The 25,288-nt window shown below is 41.3% G+C and overlaps 1 protein-coding gene across 1 annotated transcript in view; it reads right to left on the reverse strand.

Moving 5' to 3' along the window:
- Positions 1-25,288, reverse strand: part of LOC126470126 (protein artichoke) — a 181,944-nt gene that overhangs the window by 52,422 nt on the left and 104,234 nt on the right. Inside the window, exons 2-3 of the mRNA XM_050097741.1 lie at positions 10,727-10,985; positions 4,840-5,009 (exon numbers count right to left, since the gene is read on the reverse strand). Coding sequence (XP_049953698.1) covers positions 4,840-5,009; positions 10,727-10,976 — 420 coding nt within the window. The 5' untranslated portion in view covers positions 10,977-10,985. The remainder of the gene's footprint in view (positions 1-4,839; positions 5,010-10,726; positions 10,986-25,288) is intronic.

Consider the following 25,288-nt stretch of genomic DNA (forward strand, 5'->3'; position numbering starts at 1 on the left):
TGAGAAAGTAATGTATTCAAGAGTAGCTTCACATATCTGCAAAAATGAAGTACTAACAAAATGTCAGTTTGGTTTCCAGAAAGGTTTTGCAACAGAAAATGCCATATATGCTTTCACCAATCAAATTCTGAATGATCTGAATAACTGAACACCACCCATTGCGATTTTTTGTGATCTCTCAAAGGCTTTTGATTGTGTAAATCATGAAATTCTGCTAGAGAAGCTCCAGTATGGTGGCATGAGTGGGACAGTGCACCAATGGTTTAATTCATACCTAACTGGAAGAGTGCAGAAAGTTGAAATAAGCAGTTCTCATGATATGCAAAGAGCAGCACATTTCTCAAACTGGGGAACTATCAAGAATGGGGTTCCACAAGGGTCGGTCTTGGGTCCTTTGTTGTTCTTAATATATATTAATGACTTGCCATTCTATATTCATGAAGAGGCAAAGTTAGTTCTCTTTGCTGATGATACAAGTATAGTAATCACACCTGACAAACGAGAATTAATTGATGAAATTGTCAATAATGTCTTTCAGAAAATTACTAAGTGGTTCCTTGTAAATGGACTCACTGAATTTTGATAAGACACAGTACATACAGTTCCGTACAGTAAATTGTATGACGCCATTAATAAATATAGACCTTAATCAGAAGCATATAGCTAAGGTAGAATATTCAAAAATTTTAGGTGTGTCCATTGATGAGAGATTAAATGGGAAGAAACACATTGATGATCTGCTGAAACGTTTGAGTTCAGCTACTTATGCAATATGGGTCATTGCAACTTTTGGTGATAAACATCTTAGTAAATTAGCTTACTACGCCTATTTTCACTCATTGCTTGCATATGGCATCATATTTTGGGGTAATTCATCACTAAGGAATAAAGTATTTATTGCACAAAAGTGTGTAATCAGAATAATAGCTGGAGTCCACCCAAGATCATCCTGCAGACATTTATTTAAGGATCTAGGAATATTCACAGTAGCTTCTCAGTATATATATTCTCTTAAGAAATTTGTTATTAACAACCAAACCCAATTCAAAAGTAATAGCAGTGTCCATAACTACAATACTAGGAGAAAGGATGATCTTCACAATTCAAGATTAAATCTAACTTTGGCACAGAAAGGGGTGAATTATACTGCCACAAAAGTCTTTGGTCACTTACCAAATAGTATCAAAAGTCTGACAGATAACCAACAAGTATTTAAGAAGAAATTAAAGAATTTCTGAATGACAACTCCTTCTACTCCATAGAGGAATTTTTAGATATAAATTAAGAAAAAAAGAAAAAACCAAACAAAAAATTATAAAAAAATAAAAAAAAAATAAAAATGTTGTTATATTAACTTAATTATGTTGTTAAATTAACTTAATTACGTCATGTATTGGAAAATTTGACTCGTTCCACATCATTACAAAATATTGTATTCATGATCCATGAAACTAGTATTAATCTAATCTAATCTACAGATTTATGAATAGTTTTTCATATGGAAATTTTAAAAGGTTGGCAGGTAACAGCCACCATTCACTTTTCCTTGTTATGAAGAGTTTTATTTTTAGAAGAAATTTGACTAACTGACAAGGTCTATTTAAAATCATAGAGTCATAAGACAAACTATGTAGCCCTAATCTTTCTGTAAATAGCAGCAATATTTTTAGTGCCCAAGTACACAGGCATATATTAAGATATTTAACAGTGCAACAGTGTAGCAGCAAACCACTAAAGAACTGCCTGATGAATACTTCAGAGGCAAATCCCATCTTGTGTCCAATACGCCATTAAGTAATATGTATAAAAACAAAGGAAACATAATGTAGGTGTCTTGTGAACTATTATGACAAAGTTTTAAATTATATGTACAGTATTACTGGTAGAAGGAGAAGAAATCCCTCTCAGTTTTAGGGAAGCTACTGTAATTCAATCAAAAAAGGTAAAATTGTTGTATTATTTGCTACATAAATCTCAAAATAATGACTTATCGTGCTCTATACATCTGCTAAATTCTTATTCAACAATCAATATTAGAAAATGAAGGAAATCAGAAGTTACCATTATCAGACATAAAAACAATGAAGTCCAACTTTCTAAATCGCTATCTTTAATTGTTTTTATACATTGCTTTCATTATCGCCAACCTATTTTTGATTATTGAGGATTCATCTTCAACACTACAGAGGCTGTAATTAAGAATGTGACCATTTTCTGAGTCTAGTTTTAAATTGCTTGCAGTTTCCTTGCAGCCCATGTTCTACATACATGTTAATTTTCCTTTTAATAGGTTAGGTTTGGGCAGTATCAGTTGGGATAAAATTTAAATGGCTAAAAAACTGGTTATCTGACTCCAGATATATTTTCTAATGAGAGATGCTGGTGTACATGTATCTACTTGAAAAGAGGCTGTTTCCTTAAGAATCTGCAAATCAATCAGTAATTCCTGTGGTTTACCTCCAGTGCCAGATTCGTATGCATGTTAAAACACTCAGTGCTGATTTGATGTTACTTTCACTAGCATCCACATACCATGTGCAAATAGTCACAGATTTTGGAATGCATTCAGCAAAAAGTTATTATGTATTTGATACTTTCCACAGAATCTTTACAAAAAATTGGTTATGATGACAATGAATGAAAAGTGCGCAGAGGCCTCCAAAGATTTGAATCGTATAGTTGCAGCACCACCCCTTGGTGCACACTTCACAACCCATGCAAGGCAGGCAAGCTAGTTACCTCTGAAATCTTTCTGGCAGGGCCAAAATATTACTAAAGCAGTATGGTGCAACACCCCAATCTGCCACAGTGGTGAGCTAAATTATCTCATGCCAAGCCCTGACACTGCACTGCAGTGCCTCTCCAGGACGCGTGACCATATCAGTTGGACCCTAGATGACTGGAAAACTGTGGCCTGGTCAACTGTCTCAATTTCAGTTGGTAAGAGCTGATGATAGTGTTTGAGTGTGGTGCAGAGCCACCTAGGTTGGTAACAAGGCACTGTGCAAACTGGTGGTGGGTCCATAATGGTGTAGGTCATGTTTACATGGAATGGACTGATTAATTGACTGTAAATTGCAATATTCAGCTACATGGAGACCATTTGCAGCCATTCGTGGACTTCATCTTCCCAAACAATGATGCAATTTTTAAGGATAACAATGTGCCATGTCACTGGGGCACAGTTGTTTGTGATTGAGTTCAAAGCACATTCTGGACAATTTGAGCAAATAATTTGGCAATCCAGATGACAAGGGTCATAATTGAGAGGTCAGTTCATGTACAAAATCCTGTACCAACACCACTTTTGCAATATTATGGACAGCTATAGAGGCAGTATGGCCCAGTATTTGTGAATGGGCCTTCATTGACTTGTGACATCCATGCCACGTCAAGTTGCTGCACGACGCTGGGCAAAAGGAGATCTGACATGATATTAGAAGGTATCCCATGACTTTTTTCACCTCAGTGTGTATACTTATTTTCACTGTCTATGACCACCTCAATATGATCACTAAAGAAAAATGTGACGAATTCCTACAATCACATAGCACAATATCCATGCCGACTGTTGCTTTGAACACTGTAAGTTACAGCTACATTGCACTACATTCATAGGAGTATCTCGGTGTCTCTGTCTTGCAATGACATCAGTAGGTTCATGGGAAAGGCACAGGTACTTCCAAAAAAGAAAAGAAAATGATGAAACTGCAGTTTGAGGCAGAAACCACTGGTACTCAGAGGCTTAATCAAGGAGTAAATGGAGCAGAGCACTTGGTAGCCTATGCCTCATGTCAGCTGAATATAGCAGAAAGGAATTAATGTGCTATGGAGAAGGGATTGATAAGCCTCAGACATGGTATAACATACTTCTGGTGTTATCTATATGGTAAAAAACTGAAGGTAATAACGAGTCACACAGCATTTAAGTGGCTACTAGTGTTCAAAGATCCATCAAGTAGATTAATGCTTTGTGCACTGAAACTTAGTGAAATTGATTTTGATGTAATTTATCAACATGACAAGAATCATGACCTCAGTAGGAACGTGCGCAATGCATGAAGAAGTTTTGTGACAGGCACATGGTCATGTGTTATCAGGGCACAAGGGTCGAAGAACCACAGAACAGTGTGTGACTGAACAGTACTGGTGCTGTAAATGTAAACAGGTTGTGGAGCAATATGTAAAGAACTGTTTACCTTGTGCACAGTGGTCTTAATTGATCCATCAGTGTACTCCACTGCAAAGAATATCAGCAATTAATAAGCCATCTGAAATGATTGGTGTGGTCATTCTAGCAAGAAAACACTATGTGCTGCAATAATGGATATTTTTTTGTATTACCTACGTGGGAATGGTAACTATCCAAAAGCAGCAAGCTGATGCAGTGCCTATGGCCATAGTAAATAATTGGTTGCTGAAGTTCAGTGTTCCAGAGATGTTAATTATGGATCAGGACCCTAATTTATGTCAGAACTGATGAAACAGTTTTGTCATTTATTGTGTATTTGTAAGTCACAAATGAGTGCATTGCATCCACAGATGAATGGGAAAATAGGGTGAGTTCACCAAACAACAGGGAAGATGTTAAGTATATGTCTCATTTATCAAGCTGGTAACATTCTGTAAATACTCATATTGAGCATAGAGTACCATGATGCATGGCACCTGTGAACAAACACATAGTTACTGAACTGAATTTGTGTATTGTTCTTTATCAGGAAAGTGTTTCTTCTGTTTTCATAGAAGATATTTAAAAGTATGACAAATTATCTCAAAAGATTGCAATAATACTTTGTACATCCTAAAACTACTCACAATAACTAACAACTGACTTACCTGAAACGCTTCAACTGGAAAATGCTCCAGCTGGGAATTGATTAAATGAAGCTCTTGCATTGTTCTGTTTATCCCAAGAAACGCATATTGGTCAATGGTTTTTAATGGCGTATCAATGATTTTCAAAATACGGACACGAAGAGGATACAGCATTGGCCCATAAAGCCGACCTAGAAAGGAGAATATCCAGTACAATTCATTAGGTACATAAGAAAGATACAACATAGTGAGAACAACAAAAATAAACTACCACTCTGCTTCATGAAGCCTACCAGTACTTAAAACACTGACGATAGCGAACATACGTGTTTCGCTTTAGTGTAGATGTAATAAACAGAGCTCCAGTGTCGTGATTTGGTGCATATTCATAACAAATTCAGATGTGTAAAATGTTCTGTGAGCACAACACTTAATAAAATAACATTCAGGAAACTGAAAGCCACTAGGTTAAATGGATCGGTATGGAGGTGGCAGATATAGAAGTAAGCCGTGAGTTCCACTAACTGAAACATGACAGAACATGTTTCATGCTCTTCTGTTATGGAGCACTGTAGCCAGAAACTTTGTGAAATGATAAAATCTATTAATTTCTTTTTTAATTATCTGTAAGAGGAGATACAAGTATAAAAAAGCTCTCTATGATACACATATGACAGTTAAAGACCGTTGGTTTTCAGTGTTCCAGAGACATTGTTGCCATAACAACTGTAACATGAGTGAATACCTTCCCATGGTAAACAGGAACATTTGGTAAAAAGACTCTTACTGCTCACGTGTGCCGTTAGCGTTCGACAACGCTGAACGAGCATGATATAGTCACTCATGGGTAGAGTGACTTATAGACTGTAATTGTTCTAGAGGAAATTTCACGATGTCGACCAGTGACAGGTGCGAGACTTGATTCATAAGCGTCAGATTAGCCTAGGAAACACACAATACGTAAGGGCCGATCAAAAAGTTTCCGTTCGAAGGCCATACAGTGCAGAATCGATATGCCAATCAGACAAAATCGCCGTGAGCATTTAGACAATCATCCCACTGAAGCACCAGGTTGGAGGTGCCCGTTTGGTAAAAAACCGTACACATCCTCGTCCGACAGTAATCGTCGTTCCTTCAAGCACTTTTTTTAAGGACGGAAGGTGTGATATTCGCATGGGGAGAGATCTCGACTATAGGGCGAGCGCTCGAGTGTCCCCCCAGTTCAAGTCTCCCAGTTGAGGCTAGCCCCCCAGATCGACCGGAGCCTTGTGTCGAAATGCGACCAGCATGGAACTTGGCATACCATTTCACAACGGTGGTTTTCGACACACATGCTGCCCCATACACATTCCTCATTCTTTGATAGCTGTCTACTGGTGTTTGTCCTTCGGCAGTCAAGAAAAGAGGAACAGCACATTGGTCGTGTTTGGACGCATTTGGTAATAACGCCTCCATGATTAACGCTTCCGCATTTACCACACGCACGTCGGAAAGACACGAATGCCCCACTTATCCCTTTCCATCATGTCGGTGCTTATTCGCCCGCATCGGACTCGCACTACGTTGCATATACGATTCAGCAACGCTCTCAAATGGAAACTTTGTGATCGCCCCTTACAATTCATATGAACAAGATTCAGAGACGTCACTCGATTAGCCCATTACACAAAATGTATCTTACTAACATGAACGATTTGTAACTACATCCTGCTGAAAGTGATGGACATCTTAAGCTATCCATGCCTGAACGATCCACAAAGACGTGAGAGATCGATTGTTAGACACACATGAAGAGCGTCAACATATTCCTAAGGTCCAAAGATACAGTTACATGCGTTTAGCACAAGCAACTGTGTGACTCGCGAACTGTCATATAACCTTAACCCCGCTGCCATCATCTTGGAGGTGACAGGAGAGAATGTTGTTAAACTGCGCAGACTGGTGCTGTGTTACGGACAGAAAGGAAATTATGCCTTACCGAAAAAGATGGCAGACGACTACAATTAAACACTGCAGGCACGAATCAGCTTAATCGTGGTGAACTGTCTGACATCCAGTGTGAGGTTTGAAAAAGTATATATTGTTCTGACGTTCGAAGTGAGTCGAAGTTGGTAGACTCCTTAACGAAGCACACAGCGCAGGCCAGTTCTGTTTGCTAAATGGGTAAAAAAGCGGATACACAGAATAACAGACCAGTAACGCTGACATCCGTCTGTTGCAGGATCCTAGAGAAATTTCTAAGTTCAACAACAAGCTAGTGTAACAGAATAAACACAGCTTCAGAGAAAAACGCTCTTGTGAACCACAGCTTGCTTTATTCATACATACCTTTTAAACAATAGGAGCAATTAAACACTTAGATTCTGTCATCTTCGAGTTCCGAAAGGCAGTCGACACAGAACCACACTGTACCACACTGTCGACTACTATCCAAGATATGATCATAAGGTTTTACCAAATATGACAAAATCTCGAGGCATATTTAACTCACAGAACCTAGTGCGTTACGTTGGACAGTGACTATTTCACAGAAACAAAAGTAACATAAGAAAGCGTAGTAGGGTCTCTAAACGATGTATCAGACTAGGTCAGCAGCACTATCAGATTGTTCGCTGACGATGCTGTTGTGCACATGAAAGTCTCGGCACTGGATTTAGTATCCCTGCTAACGGCAGATATCGATCGCAGCTCAGAGGTGCTGCAGCTCGCGATCGACGGACGCCGGCAAAAGCATACGCAGCACGTCACATGTGCTCACCCACTCTCGTCTGTATGAAGCCTCTCTGGCAGCCGCTAGTTTAGTATTGCATAGTATGTTACATGTGTTACTACCAGTCACGTTTTCCGCTATTCGGATAACGACCCTACTTTAAACATCGATTTACTTGTTCCCACTACAGGTTTCCATCAGTGCTCAGCTCAGATGATTTCGGCTTCGTTAATGGATTTTGCATTCATATTGGGAGCAGGGAGGAAATTGGATGATTTTAATAAACTGTTGACAGAACTGGCCAAAATTTCACTTGGTGTAATGAATTTGTGCTCTTTTTATAAGTAGATAAATGTAATGCAGTGCCTATATGCTGAGAAAGAAACTGATAGTGCCTAATTACGGAATTGGTGGTAAACATCGTAAGATCGTCATATTGTATAAATATTTAGAAGTAATACTAAGGAGCGATATGAAATGGGGCGATCGTGTGAAATTAGTATTCGGGAAGGTCAATGGAAAAATTATATTTGTTGAAAGGGTGCTGAGAAAGTATCTATAAAGGATATCGCATGCAAGGGGCTATTGCGACTCTTTCTAGAGTACAGTTCAGTGTTTGGAGCATTTATCAAGTAGATATGACAACATAGTTACATTTTTTAAACAATGAAATGTGAACCATTTGCGGACAGTTGGTTAGAAGATTTGCTTTTTAAACCTGGTGATATTCTTGTGATAGAGTAAACATCGTTGTCAAAACAGTAGACAAATCAATGCAGATGTGATACTTAACATTTGGAAACAGATACAAGTTCATAAGTAATCGATTTAATTGCACTACTCTATGTGGCCATTAAAAAGAAATAAGTGCAAATGTTAGGTGCTATCGAAACTATTAGATGTATTAAAATCATTTAAAATATTTTATTGTTTAGCCTTAGAAAGTGTAACCACAGACAGTTGTAGATTTAATTATTCAGTAAACCGAAACACATATAGCTACCTTATCCAACAAGACAGGTGTTCCAGTTCGAACTGCTAATACTGAATAAAATGATTTTAAAACATGGAGACGTGTCTGTTCTACCCTGTATCTGTGAGCAATCAATGTCTGAAGGTTAATGAATCTGCAGCCCAATAAGAAACGATACTCTGTGCAACAGACAATTATTTGGAACAGATTCACAAGAGCCATAAATGAGGCATTATTTGGCAAAAGGATAAATATTTGATTGGAACAATATATGGTAACAGATGCGGTACTTCCCAGAATAGAAGTTGCTGTTTTATACGCTCTTTCCTTTTCCCTCACAGAACTGCAAATGTAGAGTTTCAACGAAATGATCAGAACACTGCAGAATGGAACAATTCGTGGCAGAGATCTGGACCGTGTGATCACTGTGGCATTTTATATGGGACAGCTGCAGTGCATATACACCGAAAATGACGTAGCAAGTCCACGTGTTTCCTAGTCGTTTTAGTCACTAAACTGAAACCCCAGATTTTCACTTCGCTGACGAATGAGGGAAGAAAGTACAACACAGCAACTTTTATTTTGGGAAGTGTTAACACATACAGGGTAGTCGAAACAGTCTGAAAAGCTTGTAAGGGTGTTGCAGGGTATTTTGTGCTGAGAAATAAATGTTAAAAAAATTCGATACGTTGCGCCGTTCCCGAGTTAATTAGAACTGATGTTAGCCGACCAGGCTGTTGAGCACGGAAATTAAAGCGGCCCGCCAGAGACAGTGTCACCAAACGTGTCCTTCGTTTGGTTTCCTAAAACCAAACAAGAGAGCAATACCAAAACTGAACGTGGGACGGCAGTGAGGATAGAACCCAAACCAAAGGCTGAGTAGTCTTGTGCGCTACCATTTGCTCTATGAAAACAACTGACATTAATTGTATCTGGCCGGCAGTGGGCAACAGCCTGATTGGTTAACAGCAGTGTTAATTAACTCGGAAACGGCGCAACACATCGAATTCTTTTCTTAACAGCTATTTCTCAGCATAATCTATTCTGCAACATCGTCACAAGCCTTTCAGACTATTTCTGACCACCCTGCATTTTTTTAGAACAAATGTTTATCTTTTTGCCATATAATACCTAATTTATTACTTGTGAATCTGCTGGCCATTGTTGTCTGTTACACGGCATTGTTTCTTCAGTTAACTGTACTTCTGTTGGTTTTATATAGGTCAGACTTCAGGCATTGACAGCACAGTACAAAAAATGTAGAGTGTTAGAGGTAGAAGACCTTGATGGGTGGTAAAGCAGACACATATTCATAATTTAAAATAATTTTTATTCTATTTGTACATTAGAGTTCTGACGTTTCCGTTGTAAGATCTTGCCAGGATTAATACCCACAGCTCCATTTATCCTGCAGTTGATAACTTCCGCGAAAATCATTGAATAACCAATGGGATTGTCGGATAAAACAATTCCAGCGTAGCTGGCTACCTAGTGAAGGCGTGCGTAGGGGGCGCAGTTACATTTCACTGGAAACTTGCACTATAGAAACCTACTTCACGGACGGGTACTGTTAATGCGACCTCGTTCCTGGCTCCAAAGCCCTTAATTTACTGTCGCCGCGCGGTATCAGGCGCCTTGTCACAGTTCGCGCGGCTCCCCCCGTCGGAGGTTCGAATCCTCCCTGGGGCATAGGTGTGTGTGTTGTCCTTAGCGTAGGTTAGTTTAAGTTACATTAAGTAGTGTGTAAGCGTAGGGACCGATGACCTCAGCAACTTGGCACCATAGTCCTTACCACAAATTTCCAAATTAGTTTATTGTTGTATTATTGAAGTAACCGCGATCACATAATGTGGCTTTGTTGTATTATTGTGAATAGTGGCAGAGGACGATAACGAAAGACTATTTTTAAACTTATTGGGGCGTTTAAGATCGTCTAAAAGCACATAAGAACATCCTCCGATCAAATTTAGAAGCATTAAGGATACTGCGTTGACACTATTTGAAATTATCGTCAGAGTGGTAGATAGTCTATTATGTTTACATGTTTTACTCCTAGTAAATGCGTAGCAAAGTATATTTTTTATACAGCACCTTTTTCTTCTGAGATGTAGCGGAAATATGGAATGGGAATGTAAACTCTTATTAAAGCAAATAATGTTTAGTAATAACAGAGTCCTAAGTTAACGAACGAGGCAGTTTAAATTATTAAAATGGCTGCTACTTACCAATATTACACTCGTACAACACCAGTTCCTCAATAGGAGATCGGAGGGCAGCGACGTTGGCCAAACCTACAGCCATTGCTGCTAAATTTGTGTTCTCACAATGTATACTCAGGCCTTGATCACTTTCCTTAGAGCATTTGCAAGGATACAGCATTACACCATTTTCAGGACACCTGTAACGAGGTCCAGGAGGGATGTATTCCGCTGTCACCATCACAGCGAACAGCAGAACTGCGCTGTGTGGTATCATTCTCGAACTCTGAAATAGAAATGAGAAGAAAAACTGATTAAAGTAAGCTCACAGTTTACTTTAAATACAAGAACAGTCTCTGATGAGACAGGCACAGCCATTTTATTGGTTATGATTTGGCTTTGCATCGACGTCAAAATCACCATAGATTGAACACTATCTCAGTTATGTAAAGAAGGAGGATACGTCAGCTGTCACCTTTTTCAAGTAAGCATTTCCTATATTCTTAAGGTATAATGATACGGAAATGTATCTTAACATATCCGTACGGGCTACGAACTTCGTTGTTGCTGGATGACGATCTGTCGTCTGAGCCATTGCATCATTCACCCAGTCCCGTTGCACACAACTCTTTATGAGCTCTAGTGTAAGATTTACTGATTACGTAATTTCTCCAGCGCTAGCTACAGTTCTCTAAGCGGTACAAATACATAGTGTGTAACATATTTGATCATGTAAAAAAGTCAGCATTTTAGCTCACTTAATTTTTTAAGTGGGTGTTGTATATTTAGGAAAAGAGTGAATATAGGACATGTTGGTAGATGAAAACACAAGTGCACATCCTTCCCTCACGGAAAACTTAGCACCATAACAATGAGGCCATCAGAGGTGCTTAACTCACCCAAACTTTATCTCAATTACACCTGAAAAGACGGTAGCGCCATGAGTTAATGATGTATAATACAAAAAATCGTGTAATTTCTGTTAGGTTGTATCTGGAGATCCACATCAATTCTGGCGTCCAGAAAGAGAACTTAAGTCGTCGACGAAGGATGGAGCTTCCAGCTTAACTTTAGTGCCTACACCAGATGAACACAGTAAAGAGTGTACAACAGAGATTGGCCTGGTCTGCAGGCCACGCCCACGTCACCGTTTCACCTGCGGAGTGTTGCCCGCCTCAGGAAAGCAATAAGCAAGGTCGAAAGCGGCTCTGGGCACTTCGTGTGCGATTCTCTCCGTGCTTTATCTACTCTGAGTATCGTAACTGACATCGTGGTGGCCTGGACTTCACCTCTGGATTTGTATTTCGGACGCTGATGGTGACTGTGCATGGATGATCTGTACTGTGTTAAATTACCAACGGCAGCGACTGTTCTTGTTTTTATGGTCTTCGGCAATGTGCATCGGCGATTCGATTGTTGTCCAACAAGTAACTTCTGCTAACAATTGCATATGTCTGGGCGTAACTACTTTTTGTACTGACTACAGAAGAGAATGAGGTTGCCCAAAGCCGCAGGTCTACATTTACGATTATATATACAGGGTGTTTCAAAGTCTGAACATCAAACGCCTAGCAGCGATAGATCTCTTCATGGGGAACAACTTCTACTAGAGACAAAATGTTCGCTAATGCTTTCCACCGACTCTAGGCGTCCTTTAGCATTCACCGACCCTGGGATGACGAGATTTCACCGAACTAGCAGAGTCTACTAACCACTTGTGCTGCATACTACCTGATGAATCATGTTCAACAAGAGGACCTGAAGAATGAGTGTCTCTAAGCGGAGAAAGATGACTTAGAAGCGAATCAGGAAGGTTAATATTGCTGCGCCTACTACCTTTCATAAGGTGCAGATTACAGGACTATAGGCAACATACAAGGAATACCCACCCTGCAGAGGGGGTTGGAACATTTGCACGGAGTGAGATTTGCACGGACTGACACTTACATGGAGCCTGGGGCTCTTGCCGAACTGGCCTTTCACAAGTACAGGCACACTTATGTCTCGCAGTTCAGCACAGCCGATCGTGCGAGCTAGCTCGCGCTCACACCACACCACTGAACAACAACGTATCGCTTCAGGTGGCTCATTAACGCGTTTCGTGGCAAATTTATTTTTAAGATTGATGTATTAATGATAACTGACAATGAAATTCAACATAATGAGAACTGAAGATGAAATTCAATATCTCCTTTAATATTTTGATGTTGCTATATAAGAAACACGGTTTTTTTATTACTGTTGCAGCCTTATGACGACTGCTGTATTAGGACGAAATTTAAATTGACAAATTTATATTTCGTTAGAATTTTATTTAAAGTTAAACACAAAAACACAGAATGTCAATTAATATTACTTATGCTTTTGATTGAGAGATCAGTGTCTGTTACCACTTTTCGATTAATGCTAATTCGAAGACAAGCTCTTAAGTTGAAGTCTACCAGTGAGCTTTTGTGGGTGGATTTGGTTCCTTTCACCGTGAAAAAAAGCAGTATGTACATGTAAGCCCAAACATCGGCATAATTATAGCTGCAGTCTTGTAAAGACGTGAAAATTTACATTGAGGAAACAGAAGTCTACGAGACTAATTTTGCTATGAAACTAATCACTTAAACCGTACACAGTAGGTGTATAAGTTCTAACTGTAGCCAAGTTTCCACACTGCCAACACAACCTGGAAATCAATGAAATTGCGCAACCGTTTGCAAGCTGAAAAGCAGTATGGTAAATTGAGCTAACTGCAGATTCGTTGAGTGTTCCTCAGGAAAACAAAAATGTATTTTCATTGTGAAAATATTGGGAAAATTATTGAGACGGTTATTTCTCTGCTCCCATCTGGTGAATACTTTATTCAGTCTTATCGATTAAAAGCGGTTTTCTTTTTCTGTACATCGACTTCTCGCTGTTCATCTCCCAAATGACCATAATCTTTTGCATGGAATCTATTGCAATGTTGTCGTAAACTGATTTTTGCGTTGTGTTCAAAGTTTTGAAGCCCATTAATAGAACACTAAGCGTATCACATACAATAAAAGGAAAGACTAGGTATCATGCACTGATACGTTGACGTTGATGTGTCTGAATGAAGTTTCTAACACGACCATCATGCTACTTTTCATCCCTTTCAAAATAGCTACTTCTCATTTTAAGGGGACACTTCACTCAAAAACAAACAAAAAATAAAAACAAAAAATTGCATAAGGGCCCGTGGCACACCGAAAGATAACGAAGATAATTTTTCATTTCTATCACCATCAAAAAGAACCAACTTTACTCCGAACTTGGCGTAAACTCATACTGGAAAACTGAAGCGAAACAATTGGCCCCCAGAAGTTGGAAATCAATTACTTTGGCTGTTGACTGCGTAAATATAATTTGAGGGAACACACTGAAGTCTTGTTCATTACAGTCAACAAGCTCCAAGAAAATAGACATTGGCTTACAATCAGTTATCCCTACCATTGCACCACCTCAAGAAGACAGTAGATTTTTACTCAGAATATTCAAGGAAAAGGCTAACCTGAGCTTGAAATTACAAGAATTAGCCTCATATAAGCAGAATGGGAAAACGTTATGGTGCCCGTGAGTTGTAATTGGTATGTGTCTTGTAGTAACATTAATTTTAAGATAAAATATACTGATGCCCGTTGTAAATCAGTAAAGGCTTCTGTATGGTGGTCTCGGTGAACTCAGTTATCTAAGCACTGAGACATGAAACTCTACTACACTACTCGCCAGTCAAAGGTGAACCGCAATGCTGGGAGAAAGCCACGCACGCTGCGCAGTGGTGCGGGAATATGGAACTTTGTGCAGGAAATAGGCTTTTTCGTTCTCCACATTACGTCGCAGGTAGCAGCGGACAGGCCAGTATATCCTACTTCTGAAACACCCTGTCCCTACCTACAGTGTCCTGGGCTCCGTGCAAATGTCAACACATTCCCTTCTCGTACAAGTGTCACTCCGTGCAAGTGTCTGCATGCTGCAGAATGCCTGCACCGTGCCGCCTCTCAGGGGCATAACAAATACAAAAGGATGCCTAATGCAGCCAGGAAGTATCAACAACCATTTTGCATATAACAAAAGTTATTTCCCATGAAGTGATCTATCACACCTAGAAGACTGATACAAAGATTTTGAAATACACACTCTTCAGACAGCTGCGCATAGCTGACCGTACTTTGTACTGTGATATATCTGAGTGGAAGGAGGCTCTAAAGGCATGCATACCGCGACACAACGGACACCTCTACTATGCTCAAGAGCTCCAGAATACGATGAAAAGATTAGATACATATATTAGGCAGTGCGTGACAGAGAGTACATAACTGATGGACCATAGTTCCATCTAGCGTTTATAAATGCCCCGGTCCGAAAATTATTCCACTAGAAATTCCTTAAGACTTTGGTTTTATGCATAATGTACAGGTTGGCTAGGTCACAGATACCACGCACAAAACAGCCACTGTAGGTGCTACTTTGCTCCCACCCAATATGGAACCCAATATGGAACCCGTATGCGGAGGTAATAATGTACTCCTGCAAAATTTCACCCGCCAATATTCCGTTCATCTCAAAGTTATAGGCAAATAACACCCAGAAACTGTCCCTGAGATGATTAATACCAGCATAGGCCAATGATTATTTTTAAATACTGGTTTGTAACTGTAATATGCGTGTTCTTTTGTTTTAACAGCCCTTAACAGATATCTCTGCTTCAAATAAAAGCAATTACAATTTACCTTTATTACATTCTTACAACTCCCACATGACACCCTTTTATTATTGTTGATTGCAAGTTCTGCATTAAAGTGCCCTGCTTGAGTTAGTATAAACCGCGCGAGCGCACGCGCGAAATGTGAAACGCCAGCGAAAAGTACATTACAGTACCAATATTAACTCAGTGCTCAGAGCCATTTGAACCAATATTAACTAAACCATTTGAATTTTCCTGATGGATAAAATATTCGGATGCATTTTATAAAAGCTGATGATCCTGATCAGAAGAAATGTTCATGCACTACGCATGGCGCTGCAGACGATGGAGAATGTTAGGAGCAATATAGTTCTAATTGCAGGGCACAACTTTTATGCTCAATGTGGTCAATGCGACACGCTCATGAGGTGACGACGATGCAAGCATTTAGTGGTCCAGTTTGGGTGCCAACTTGTCCAATTGCCTTAGAACCACTTCTTTCACACGTACGTAACTGTAGTACTATTATTTCCTAATCAGATGAGGATCTGATCTAACGAAGAATGCATTCATGAAGACCGAACACTCGCTCAAGTTTGTACTCATCAACTTGGTTATTTGGCATCATTTGGCGCTTACGAGACATACTGGCGGTTCTTCTACAGGTATAAAACAACATCCAACGTTCTATGCTGCTCTAAGGCAGTTTACGTACAGGTATATAATGTATACGCTTAACAAGATATTTTAGGAGATGCTACTTAGCCCACAAGAATTCTGTCATTCTAAGCATTTGCAAGCGATAACTTACTTTGAATGTGTTGTAAGCACAATTCATTTACATGCAGCTTTCCTGCCATTGAAATTTTCTCAGGAAGTACCGTATTGAACACTGTATGGACAGGACTCTGATACATGCAGTGCCCGAAGAGAAAGTAAACTACAGCTAACTACCAAGCGCACATATCGTTCGAATCGCAAGACACGCCTAGCTTTGAATGTCGCAATTGGCTTGAGCCTTTCTGGTAACCACGCAACAAGTCCTTGGTGGATTTTGCAAGCTTGTTGCCGTAAAAGTTAGTAAAGAAGAAATATCGGAAACAGGCGTTGCACTTGATATCAGTTGCACTGAATCACCTGCAGGATGTTGTTAATAATAATTAAATGACATTAAGATGACACACATTTAGAGCTGTGCTGATTATTCCCAAGAAAATAACCGTTGCTCTCAAGACATTTCATTCCGTGAATCGATGCTCTTTATTAACAAGAATAGGAACAGTAACCAGCCATTTTCAGTACCGTTTATTAACGCTATTACAGGTTTTGCGAATCAAAGCCCATCTTAAGATTTAGTACATTCTTCGATACGACACTTAATTTGTTTATTAAGAATGGAAATAGATACCCAAGACTGTTCACGTCATATGTAAAAACCCAGTGAGTCATCCATCTTTTGCCATGTTTTCCTACGTTCAACGATCCCGTAACGTATTATATATCTCCTATACAGTAAAGTTTGTGAAAGTGGCTTAAAATACTTTGTTGTAATCTCAGATTCAATGTTGACGTCTTCCAATATATAACATGAAAATACATCACCTCCGAAAGTGAGCCTCGCTTTACGCAGCTGGTAATAGCGTGAATAAAATTTATCGAAAGTGACTTGTCGCTGTTGTTACGCGTCAAGCATGTTATTTCTTAGAGCAATGATGATATTTCCGGAACTGTGCTATAGTTTTGACATGCGCTGTGGTTGACACAGACACACACATGCTTTATTTGTTTTTTTACGGCATTCGCTTCTACTAGTGGCCGCTGCTAATCTACTGAGCAAGGTGGCACTGCAATTAAACAACACAGATTCGAATTCAGAAGGACATCATCTCACAACCCCGACCGCCTATCAAAATTTAAATTTTTGGCGATTTCAAAGAATAATCTTAAGCGCGTAGTTCCTTTGGATAGATCACACTGGCGCCTGCCGTTAGCAGTTGAATCACTGAAGATTAAAATTGGTTCAATAGGTGAAAAATTCGTATAGTCGCAAATTTTTGCACATCGGTAGGAGGAACTACCAAGAAACAATGTACTAAAAATCCTGACCGGTGGGGTGTAAGCTTGGAGGTGGTGAGAGGGGTGAGGGTATTTAAATGTTGTTTTTTTTTTGTTTTTCTTGAATAACTCGAAATCTGCTACTTCTAGCGAAATTATTTCCAAGCACAAAATTTAACTACATTATATTTCCTACAAAAAGAGTCTTTATTGTTTTCTCTATGGCTAATAATTTCCACGGTGCAGGGGATGGAAAAATCGAAAGGTATTAAAATAGTGTTTTAATGGTATAAAATTAATGTTCGTTGTTAAATGAAGTAGGGTAGAAAAACGTAGCTATAGATTATTAGTAACACTAACGTAACATATGCACATAGACAGAAACTATGTAAGCCTATGTACACTCTGGAAACTGGTGCTTAGTCATGCTCTACGGCAGCTTCAGTGGTCCTCCGGCAAAAGGCAACTTCCTCCACCCCGAGCGCTGCTCGTTTTTCAGTTTACAAACAAACTGTACCCCGGAACATTTCCTGTACAATTCTGTCATGAGAGTAGCAAAACAACTTCACTGAGCTCGTGTTTATGTAGTGGAGCTATTCTCAGTTTATTAAATGAGTAGTTATTTGTTGTTATTAAGTAAGATATTGGGCCTGTTATAAGCATGACATACTGTCAATATACACTCATCAAAAAAAGTTTTGCATCACCCCGGTTCCCAGAACTGCTGAAGACAGACGTTGACTGTGGATATTGTATCACAGACACAGTCCCTTTGACTCTTCAGAGATGTCACTAAACCCGTCCAAAGATGTAAACAATAATGCATGAGCAACGCCTATTAGACGGAGGGGTGCCGACAGCCGATCAGTTCCAGCCATTCCACTAGGAAGGAGGTACACGGCTCGTGTTGTTTGTAGTTCAACCATGCCTAGACGGTCAATACCACGTTTCGATCGCGTCCGCATTGTTACTTTGTCCCAGGGAGGGCTCTCAAGAAGGGACATGTCCAGGCGTCTCGGAGTGAACTAAAGTGATGTTCGGACGTGGAGGAGATACAGAGAGACAGGAAATGTCGATGACATGCCTTGCTCAGGACGCCCAAGGGCTCTACTGCAGTGGATGACCGCTACCTACGGATTATGGCTAGGAGGAACCCTGACAGCAACGCCACCATGTTGAATAATGCTTTTCTTGCAGCCACAAGACTTTGTGTTACGACTCCAACTGTGTGCAATAGGCTGCATGATGCGCAACTTCACTCCTGACGCCCATGGCGAGGTACATCATTGCAACCACGACATAATGCAGTGCGGTACACATGGGCCCAACAACATGCCAAATGGACCGCTGGGGGTTGGAAACAGTTCTCTTCACCGACGGGTGTCGCATACGCCTTCAACCAGACAATCGTCGGAGACGTGTTTGGAGTCGAGCTGGTCAGGCTGAACGCCTTAGACACACTGTCCAGCAAGTGTAGCAAGATGACGGTTTCCTGCTGTTTTGGGGTGGTATTATGTGGGGCCGACGTACGCCGCTGGTGTTCATGGAAGGCACCGTAACGGCTCTAGGATATGTGAATACCATGCTCCGACCGATGGTGCAACCATATCGGCAGCATATTGGCGAGGCATTCGTCTTCATGGACGACAGTTCGCGCCCCCATCGTACACAACTTGTAAATGACTTCCTTCAGGATAACGACATCGCTCGACTAGAGTGGCCAGCATGTTCTCCAGATATGAACGCTATCGAACATGCCTGAGACAGATTGAAAAGTACTGTTTATGGAGGACGTGACCCACCAACCTTTCTGAGGGATCTACGCCGAATCGCCGTTGACGAGTGGAACAATGTGGATAAACAGTGCCTTGATGAACTTGTGGATAGTATGCCACGACGAATACAGGCATGCAGCAATGCAAGAAGACGTGCTACTGGGTATTAGAGTTACCAGTGCCCACAGCAATCTGAATCACCACCTCCGAAAGTCTCGCTGTATGGTGGTACAACACGCAATGTGCGGTTTTCACGTGCAGTAAAAAGGGCGGAAATGATGTTTATGTTGACATCTATTCCAATTTTCTGTTCAGGTTCCAGAACTCTCGGAACCCAGATGATGCAAAACTTTTATTGATGTGTGTACATTCGATAGTGTCAATATTATTGTCTCCACTGTCAATGTCTGGAATTATGAGAGGTATCAAACGTATCACCCCAAGCTCAGCTTTCTCAAAATCTGAACAGGCCCGGAGGTTTAAATTGTCTCTCTCTGTGTGTCACCTATGTGTTATAAAAATTCACGCATTTCAGCATAAGTCAAACAATCCATTAAAGTAGTTTACTGTTCCAGAATTTAATATGATCAGCCCCATTCCATCAACTGAATCTCATGTCTGCACACACGTCTCTCCCTTCAACCCCCCCCCCCCCCCCACCACCCCTCCAGCTTGTTAAACCCCCAGAGTACAACGTATCCCCTAATACGGCTCTACTGCATTTGGAGGTGGTACACACATTTAATATATTTTCTTATCTCACTTCATTTAACAATAAACATTAATTTTATACCGACAGAGAAAAAATGAGTAAAACCTTCTTTGTGGAAATTTAATGTTGTTTAATTTTCTGCTGGGAAACATTTTCGCTGGAAGCCGCGGTTTTCGAGTTGTTCAAGAAAAAAAAAAAAGACCTTTAAATGCCCCTCCCCCTCCCCCGCCCCCATCCCCCCTCACTCAAACCCCACAAGTCAGGATATTTAGTGTATTGTTCACGGCGCTTTCTTCTACCACTGTACAAAAATTTGATACTAAGCGTATTTTTTCCCATAATTTCCGCGGTTATCGGAATTGTAATGCCGTCATTGTCGAAGGATCGTTAAGTCCCAAATCATTCTTTTCTCATTATTGCCTATCCGAGTTTACGTTTCTTCTCTAACAACATTGTCATCGATGGGATGTTGTTAAACCTTAATGTACCTCCCATCTCCCTTTAACAGTAACCTATGTCACTTGACACCGACCAGAGTTCCTTAACACACAGATTTCCTGATCGAGGCCTTGACAGAAACAGTACATGCTTCCAGCGTGTTCTTGGTCTTGGGTACTGATACGACGCCATTCCATTGTCTTGCAGGAGCTGGTGGACATTTAAGGGAACCTGACGTATAGGTTGGTATGAGTGTAATCTCTTGTCATTCAAAACATAGACAAATCCCCATTCACAATCTGTTGTAGAAATCTTCAGTCCTCTCTCTGCATGCGAGTCTAGATCTTACAAATCCTTCCCGTCGGTAACTCTTGTCTTCTCTCAGCCGTTGCATTCGTCACATCTTCTCAACCAATGTTTTGCGCTATGTGTCGAAAGGACCAGCCATCATCATATAGGCCTCTCTCGGACACAGCTACGCGTACGTAACTTCCTTCGAGGAAAATTGGGACTCCAGAACCGCTGCCACCCATCTCCTGTCGTCGTCGAAACAGACCTCTAGAAATTCTAAGCCCAGAATTTTGTGTAGATTCAAGCTATCCAGACCTTTCCTCGAGTAGTGGTATATTTCTCTTTCACGTTTGCCTCTAAATTTGATTTCCACAGTAGCAGCTGATTTTGTCTTCTGCAGCTGCCAGTAGTTCAAGTGACACATCCACAAGAACAGATCAGACATAGGCCAAACAAAAATGAAGTAAAGTTACTTTTCGGTTGCTGACGGTGCTGTCATTCCCTCTACTGTCTGCATGACGTTCAACAGTTTTCATAATACAGCAATGACGACACTATGCATATTGTAAGGTTCGTTCAAAACGGTCGTGTCAGTTCCACGTCGTACCAGCTGCGAATCTGGTGCAGTGACGTGAAGAAATATGATTATTTAATGCCCTAAATTGTGGTGGATGATGAAACTTGAGACGTGTATCATGTACCTTTGAATAAGTGAATTTTACCCCCACCCCCACACAACCGCCTCCCCCCCGCACACACATACGCTTGCACCACCAAAGAAATCATTCATCTACAGCTACATGATTACTCTGCAATTCACATTTAAGTGCTTGGCAGAGGGTTCATCGAACCACAATCATACTATCTCTCTGCCATTCCACTCCCGAACAGCGCGCGGGAAAAACTAACACCTAAACTTTTCTGTTCGAGCTCAGATTTGTCTTATTTTATTTTGATGATCATTCCTACCTACATCTACATCTACATTTATACTCCGCAAGCCACCCAACGGTGTGTGGCGGAGGGCACTTTACGTGCCACTGTCATTACCTCCCTTTTCTGTTCCAGTCGCGTATGGTTCGCGGGAAGAACGACTGTCTGAAATCCTCCGTGCGCGCTCGAATCTCTCTAATTTTACATTCGTGATCTCCTCGGGAGGTATAAGTAGGGGGAAGCAATATATTCGATACCTCATCCAGAAACGCACCCTCTCGAAAACTGGCGAGCAAGCTACACCGCGATGCAGAGCGCCTCTCTTGCAGTGTCTGCCACTTGAGTTTGCTAAACATCTCCGTAACGCTATCACGGTTACCAAATAACCCTGTGACGAAACGCGCCGCTCTTCTTTGGATCTTCTCTATCTCCTCCGTCAACCCGATCTGGAACGGATCCCACACTGATGAGCAATACTCAAGTATAGGTCGAGCGAGTGTTTTGTAAGCCACCTCCTTTGTTGATGGACTACATTTTCTAAGCACTCTCCCAATGAATCTCAACCTGGTACCCGCCTTACCAACAATTAATTTTATATGATCATTCCACTTCAAATCGTTCCGCACGCATACTACCAGATATTTTACAGAACTAACTGCTACCAGTGTTTGTTTCGCTATCATATAATCATACAATAAAGGATCCTTCTTTCTATGTATTCGCAATACATTACATTTGTCTATGTTAAGGGTCAGTTGCCACTCCCTGCACCACGTGCCTATCCGCTGCAGATCTTCCTGCATTTCGCTACAATTTTCTAATGCTGCAACTTCTCTGTATACTACAGCATCATTCGCGAAAAGCCGCATGGAACTTCCGACACGATATACTAGGTCATTTATATATATTGTGAAAAGCAATGGTCCCATAACACTCCCCTGTGGCACGCCAGAGGTTACTTTAACGTCTGTAGACGTCTCTCCATTGATAACAACATGCTGTGTTCTGTTTGCTAAAAACTCTTCAATCCAGCCACACAGCTGGTCTGATGTTCCGTAGGCTCTTACTTTGTTTATCAGGCGACAGTGCGGAACTGTATCGAACACCTTCCGGAAGTCAAGGAAAATAGCATCTACCTGGGAGCCTGCATCTAATATTTTCTGGGTCTCATGAACAAATAAAGCGAGTTGGGTCTCACACGATCGCTGTTTCCGGAATCCATATTGATTCCTACAGAGTAGATTCTGGGTTTCCAAAAATGACATGATACTCGAGCATAAAACATGTTCTAAAATTCTACAACAGATCGATGTCAAAGATATAGGTCTATAGTTTTGCGCATCTGCTCGACGACCCTTCTTGAAGACTGGGACTACCTGTGCTCTTTTCCAATCATTTGGAACCTTCCGTTCCTCTAGAGACTTGCGGTACACGGTTGTTAGAAAGGGGCAAGTTCTTTCGCGTACTCTGTGTAGAATCGAATTGGTATCCCGTCAGGTCCAGTGGACTTTCCTCAGTTGAGTGATTCCAGTTGCTTTTCTATTCCTTGGACACTTATTTACATGTCAGCCATTTTTTCGTTTTGTGCGAGGATTTAGAGAAGGAACTGCAGTGCGGTCTTCCTCTGTGAAACAGCTTTGGAAAAAGGTGTTTAGTATTTCAGCTTTACGCGTGTCATCCTCTGTTTCGATGCCATCATCATCTCGGAGTGTCTGGATGTGCTGTTTCGAGCCACTTACTGATTTAACGTAAGACCAGAACTTCCTAGGATTTTCTGTCAAGTCGGTAAATAGAATTTTACTTTCGAATTCACTGAACGCTTCACGCATAGCCCTCCTTACGCTAACTTTGACATCGTTTAGCTTCTGTTTGTCTGAGAGGTTTTGGCTGCGTTTACACTTGGAGTGAAGCTCTCTTTGCTTTCGCAGTAGGTTCCTAACTTTGTTGTTGAACCACGGTGGGTTTTTCCCGTCCCTCACAGTTTTACTCGGCACGTACCTGTCTAAAACGCATTTTACGATTGCCTTGAACTTTTTCCATAAACACTCAACATTGTCAGTGTCGGAACAGAAATTTTCGTTTTGATCTGTTAGGTAGTCTGAAATCTGCCTTCTATTACTCTTGCTAAACAGATAAACCTTCCTCCCTTTTTTTATATTCCTATTAACTTCCATATTCAGGGATGCTGCAACGGCCTTATGATCACTGATTCCCTGTTATGCACTTACCGAGTCGAAAAGTTCGGGTCTGTTTGTTATCAGTAGGTCCAAGATGTTATCTCCACGAGTCGGTTCTCTGTTTAATTGCTCGAGTTAATTTTCGGATAGTGCACTCAGTATAATGTCACTCGATGCTCTGTCCCTACCACCCGTCCTAAACATCTGAGTGCCCCAGTCTATATCTGGTAAATTGAAATTTCCACCTAAGACTATAACATGCTGAGAAAATTTATGTGAAATGTATTCCAAATTTTCTCTCAGTTGTTCTGCCACTAATGCTGCTGAGTTGGGAGGTCGGTAAAAGGAGCCAACTATTAATGTAGCTCGGTTGTTGAGTGTGACCGCCACCACTTCTACTTCACTACAAGATAAACTACTACTAACAGCGAAAAACACGCCACCACCGGTTGCATGTAATCTATCCTTTCTGAACACCGTCTGTGCCTTTGTAAAAATTTCGGCAGAATTTATCTCTGGCTTCAGTCAGCTTTCTGTACCTATAACGATTTGAGCTTCGGTGCGTTCTATTAGCGCTTGAAGTTCCGGTACTTTACCAATGCAGCTTCGACAGTTTACAATTACAATACCGATTGCTGCTTGGCCCCCGCATGTCCTGACTTTGCCCCGCACCCTTTGAGGCTGCTGCCCTTTCTGTACTTGCCCGAGGCCATCTAAGATAAAAAACCGCCCAGTCCACGCCACACAACCTCTGCTACCCATGTAGCCGCTTGCTGTGTGTAGTGGACTCCTGATCTATCCAGCGGAACCCGAAACCCCACCACCCTATGGCGCAAGTCGAGGAATCTGCAGCCCACACGGTCGCAGAACCGTCTCAGCCTCTGATTCAGACCCTCCACTCGGCTCTGTACCAAAGGTCCGCAGTCAGTCCTGTCGACGATGCTGCAGATGGTGAGCTCTGCTTTCATCCCGCTAGCGAGACTGGCAGTCTTCACCAAATCAGATAGCCGCCGGAAGCCAGAGAGGATTTCCTCCGATCCGTAGCGACACACATCATTGGTGCCGACATGAGCGACCACCTGCAGATGGGTGCACCTGTACCCTTCATGGCATCCAGAAGGACCCTTTCCACATCTGGACTGACTCCCCCCGGTATGCACACGGAGTGCACATTGGTTTCCTTCCCCTCTCTTGCTGCCATATCCCTAAGGGGCCCCATTACGCGCCTGACGTTGGAGCTCCCAACTACCAGTAAGCCCACGCTCTGCGACCGCCCGGATCTTGCAGATTGAGGGGCAACCTCTGGAACACGACAAGCGGCCATGTCCGGCCGAATATCAGTATCAGCCTGAGACAGAACCTGAAACCGGTTCGTCAGACAAACTATCTATGTAGGTTGGGCTCAACAAAATATTTTCGCGTTCGGAAGGGAAAGTAGGTGACTGAAACTTCGTAAATAGATCTCGCCGCGACTAAAAACGTCTTTGCTTTAATGACTTCCATCCCAACTCGCGT

Source organism: Schistocerca serialis, chromosome 3 (assembly GCF_023864345.2).
Source record: "Schistocerca serialis cubense isolate TAMUIC-IGC-003099 chromosome 3, iqSchSeri2.2, whole genome shotgun sequence".
Lineage (NCBI taxonomy): Eukaryota > Metazoa > Arthropoda > Insecta > Orthoptera > Acrididae > Schistocerca > Schistocerca serialis.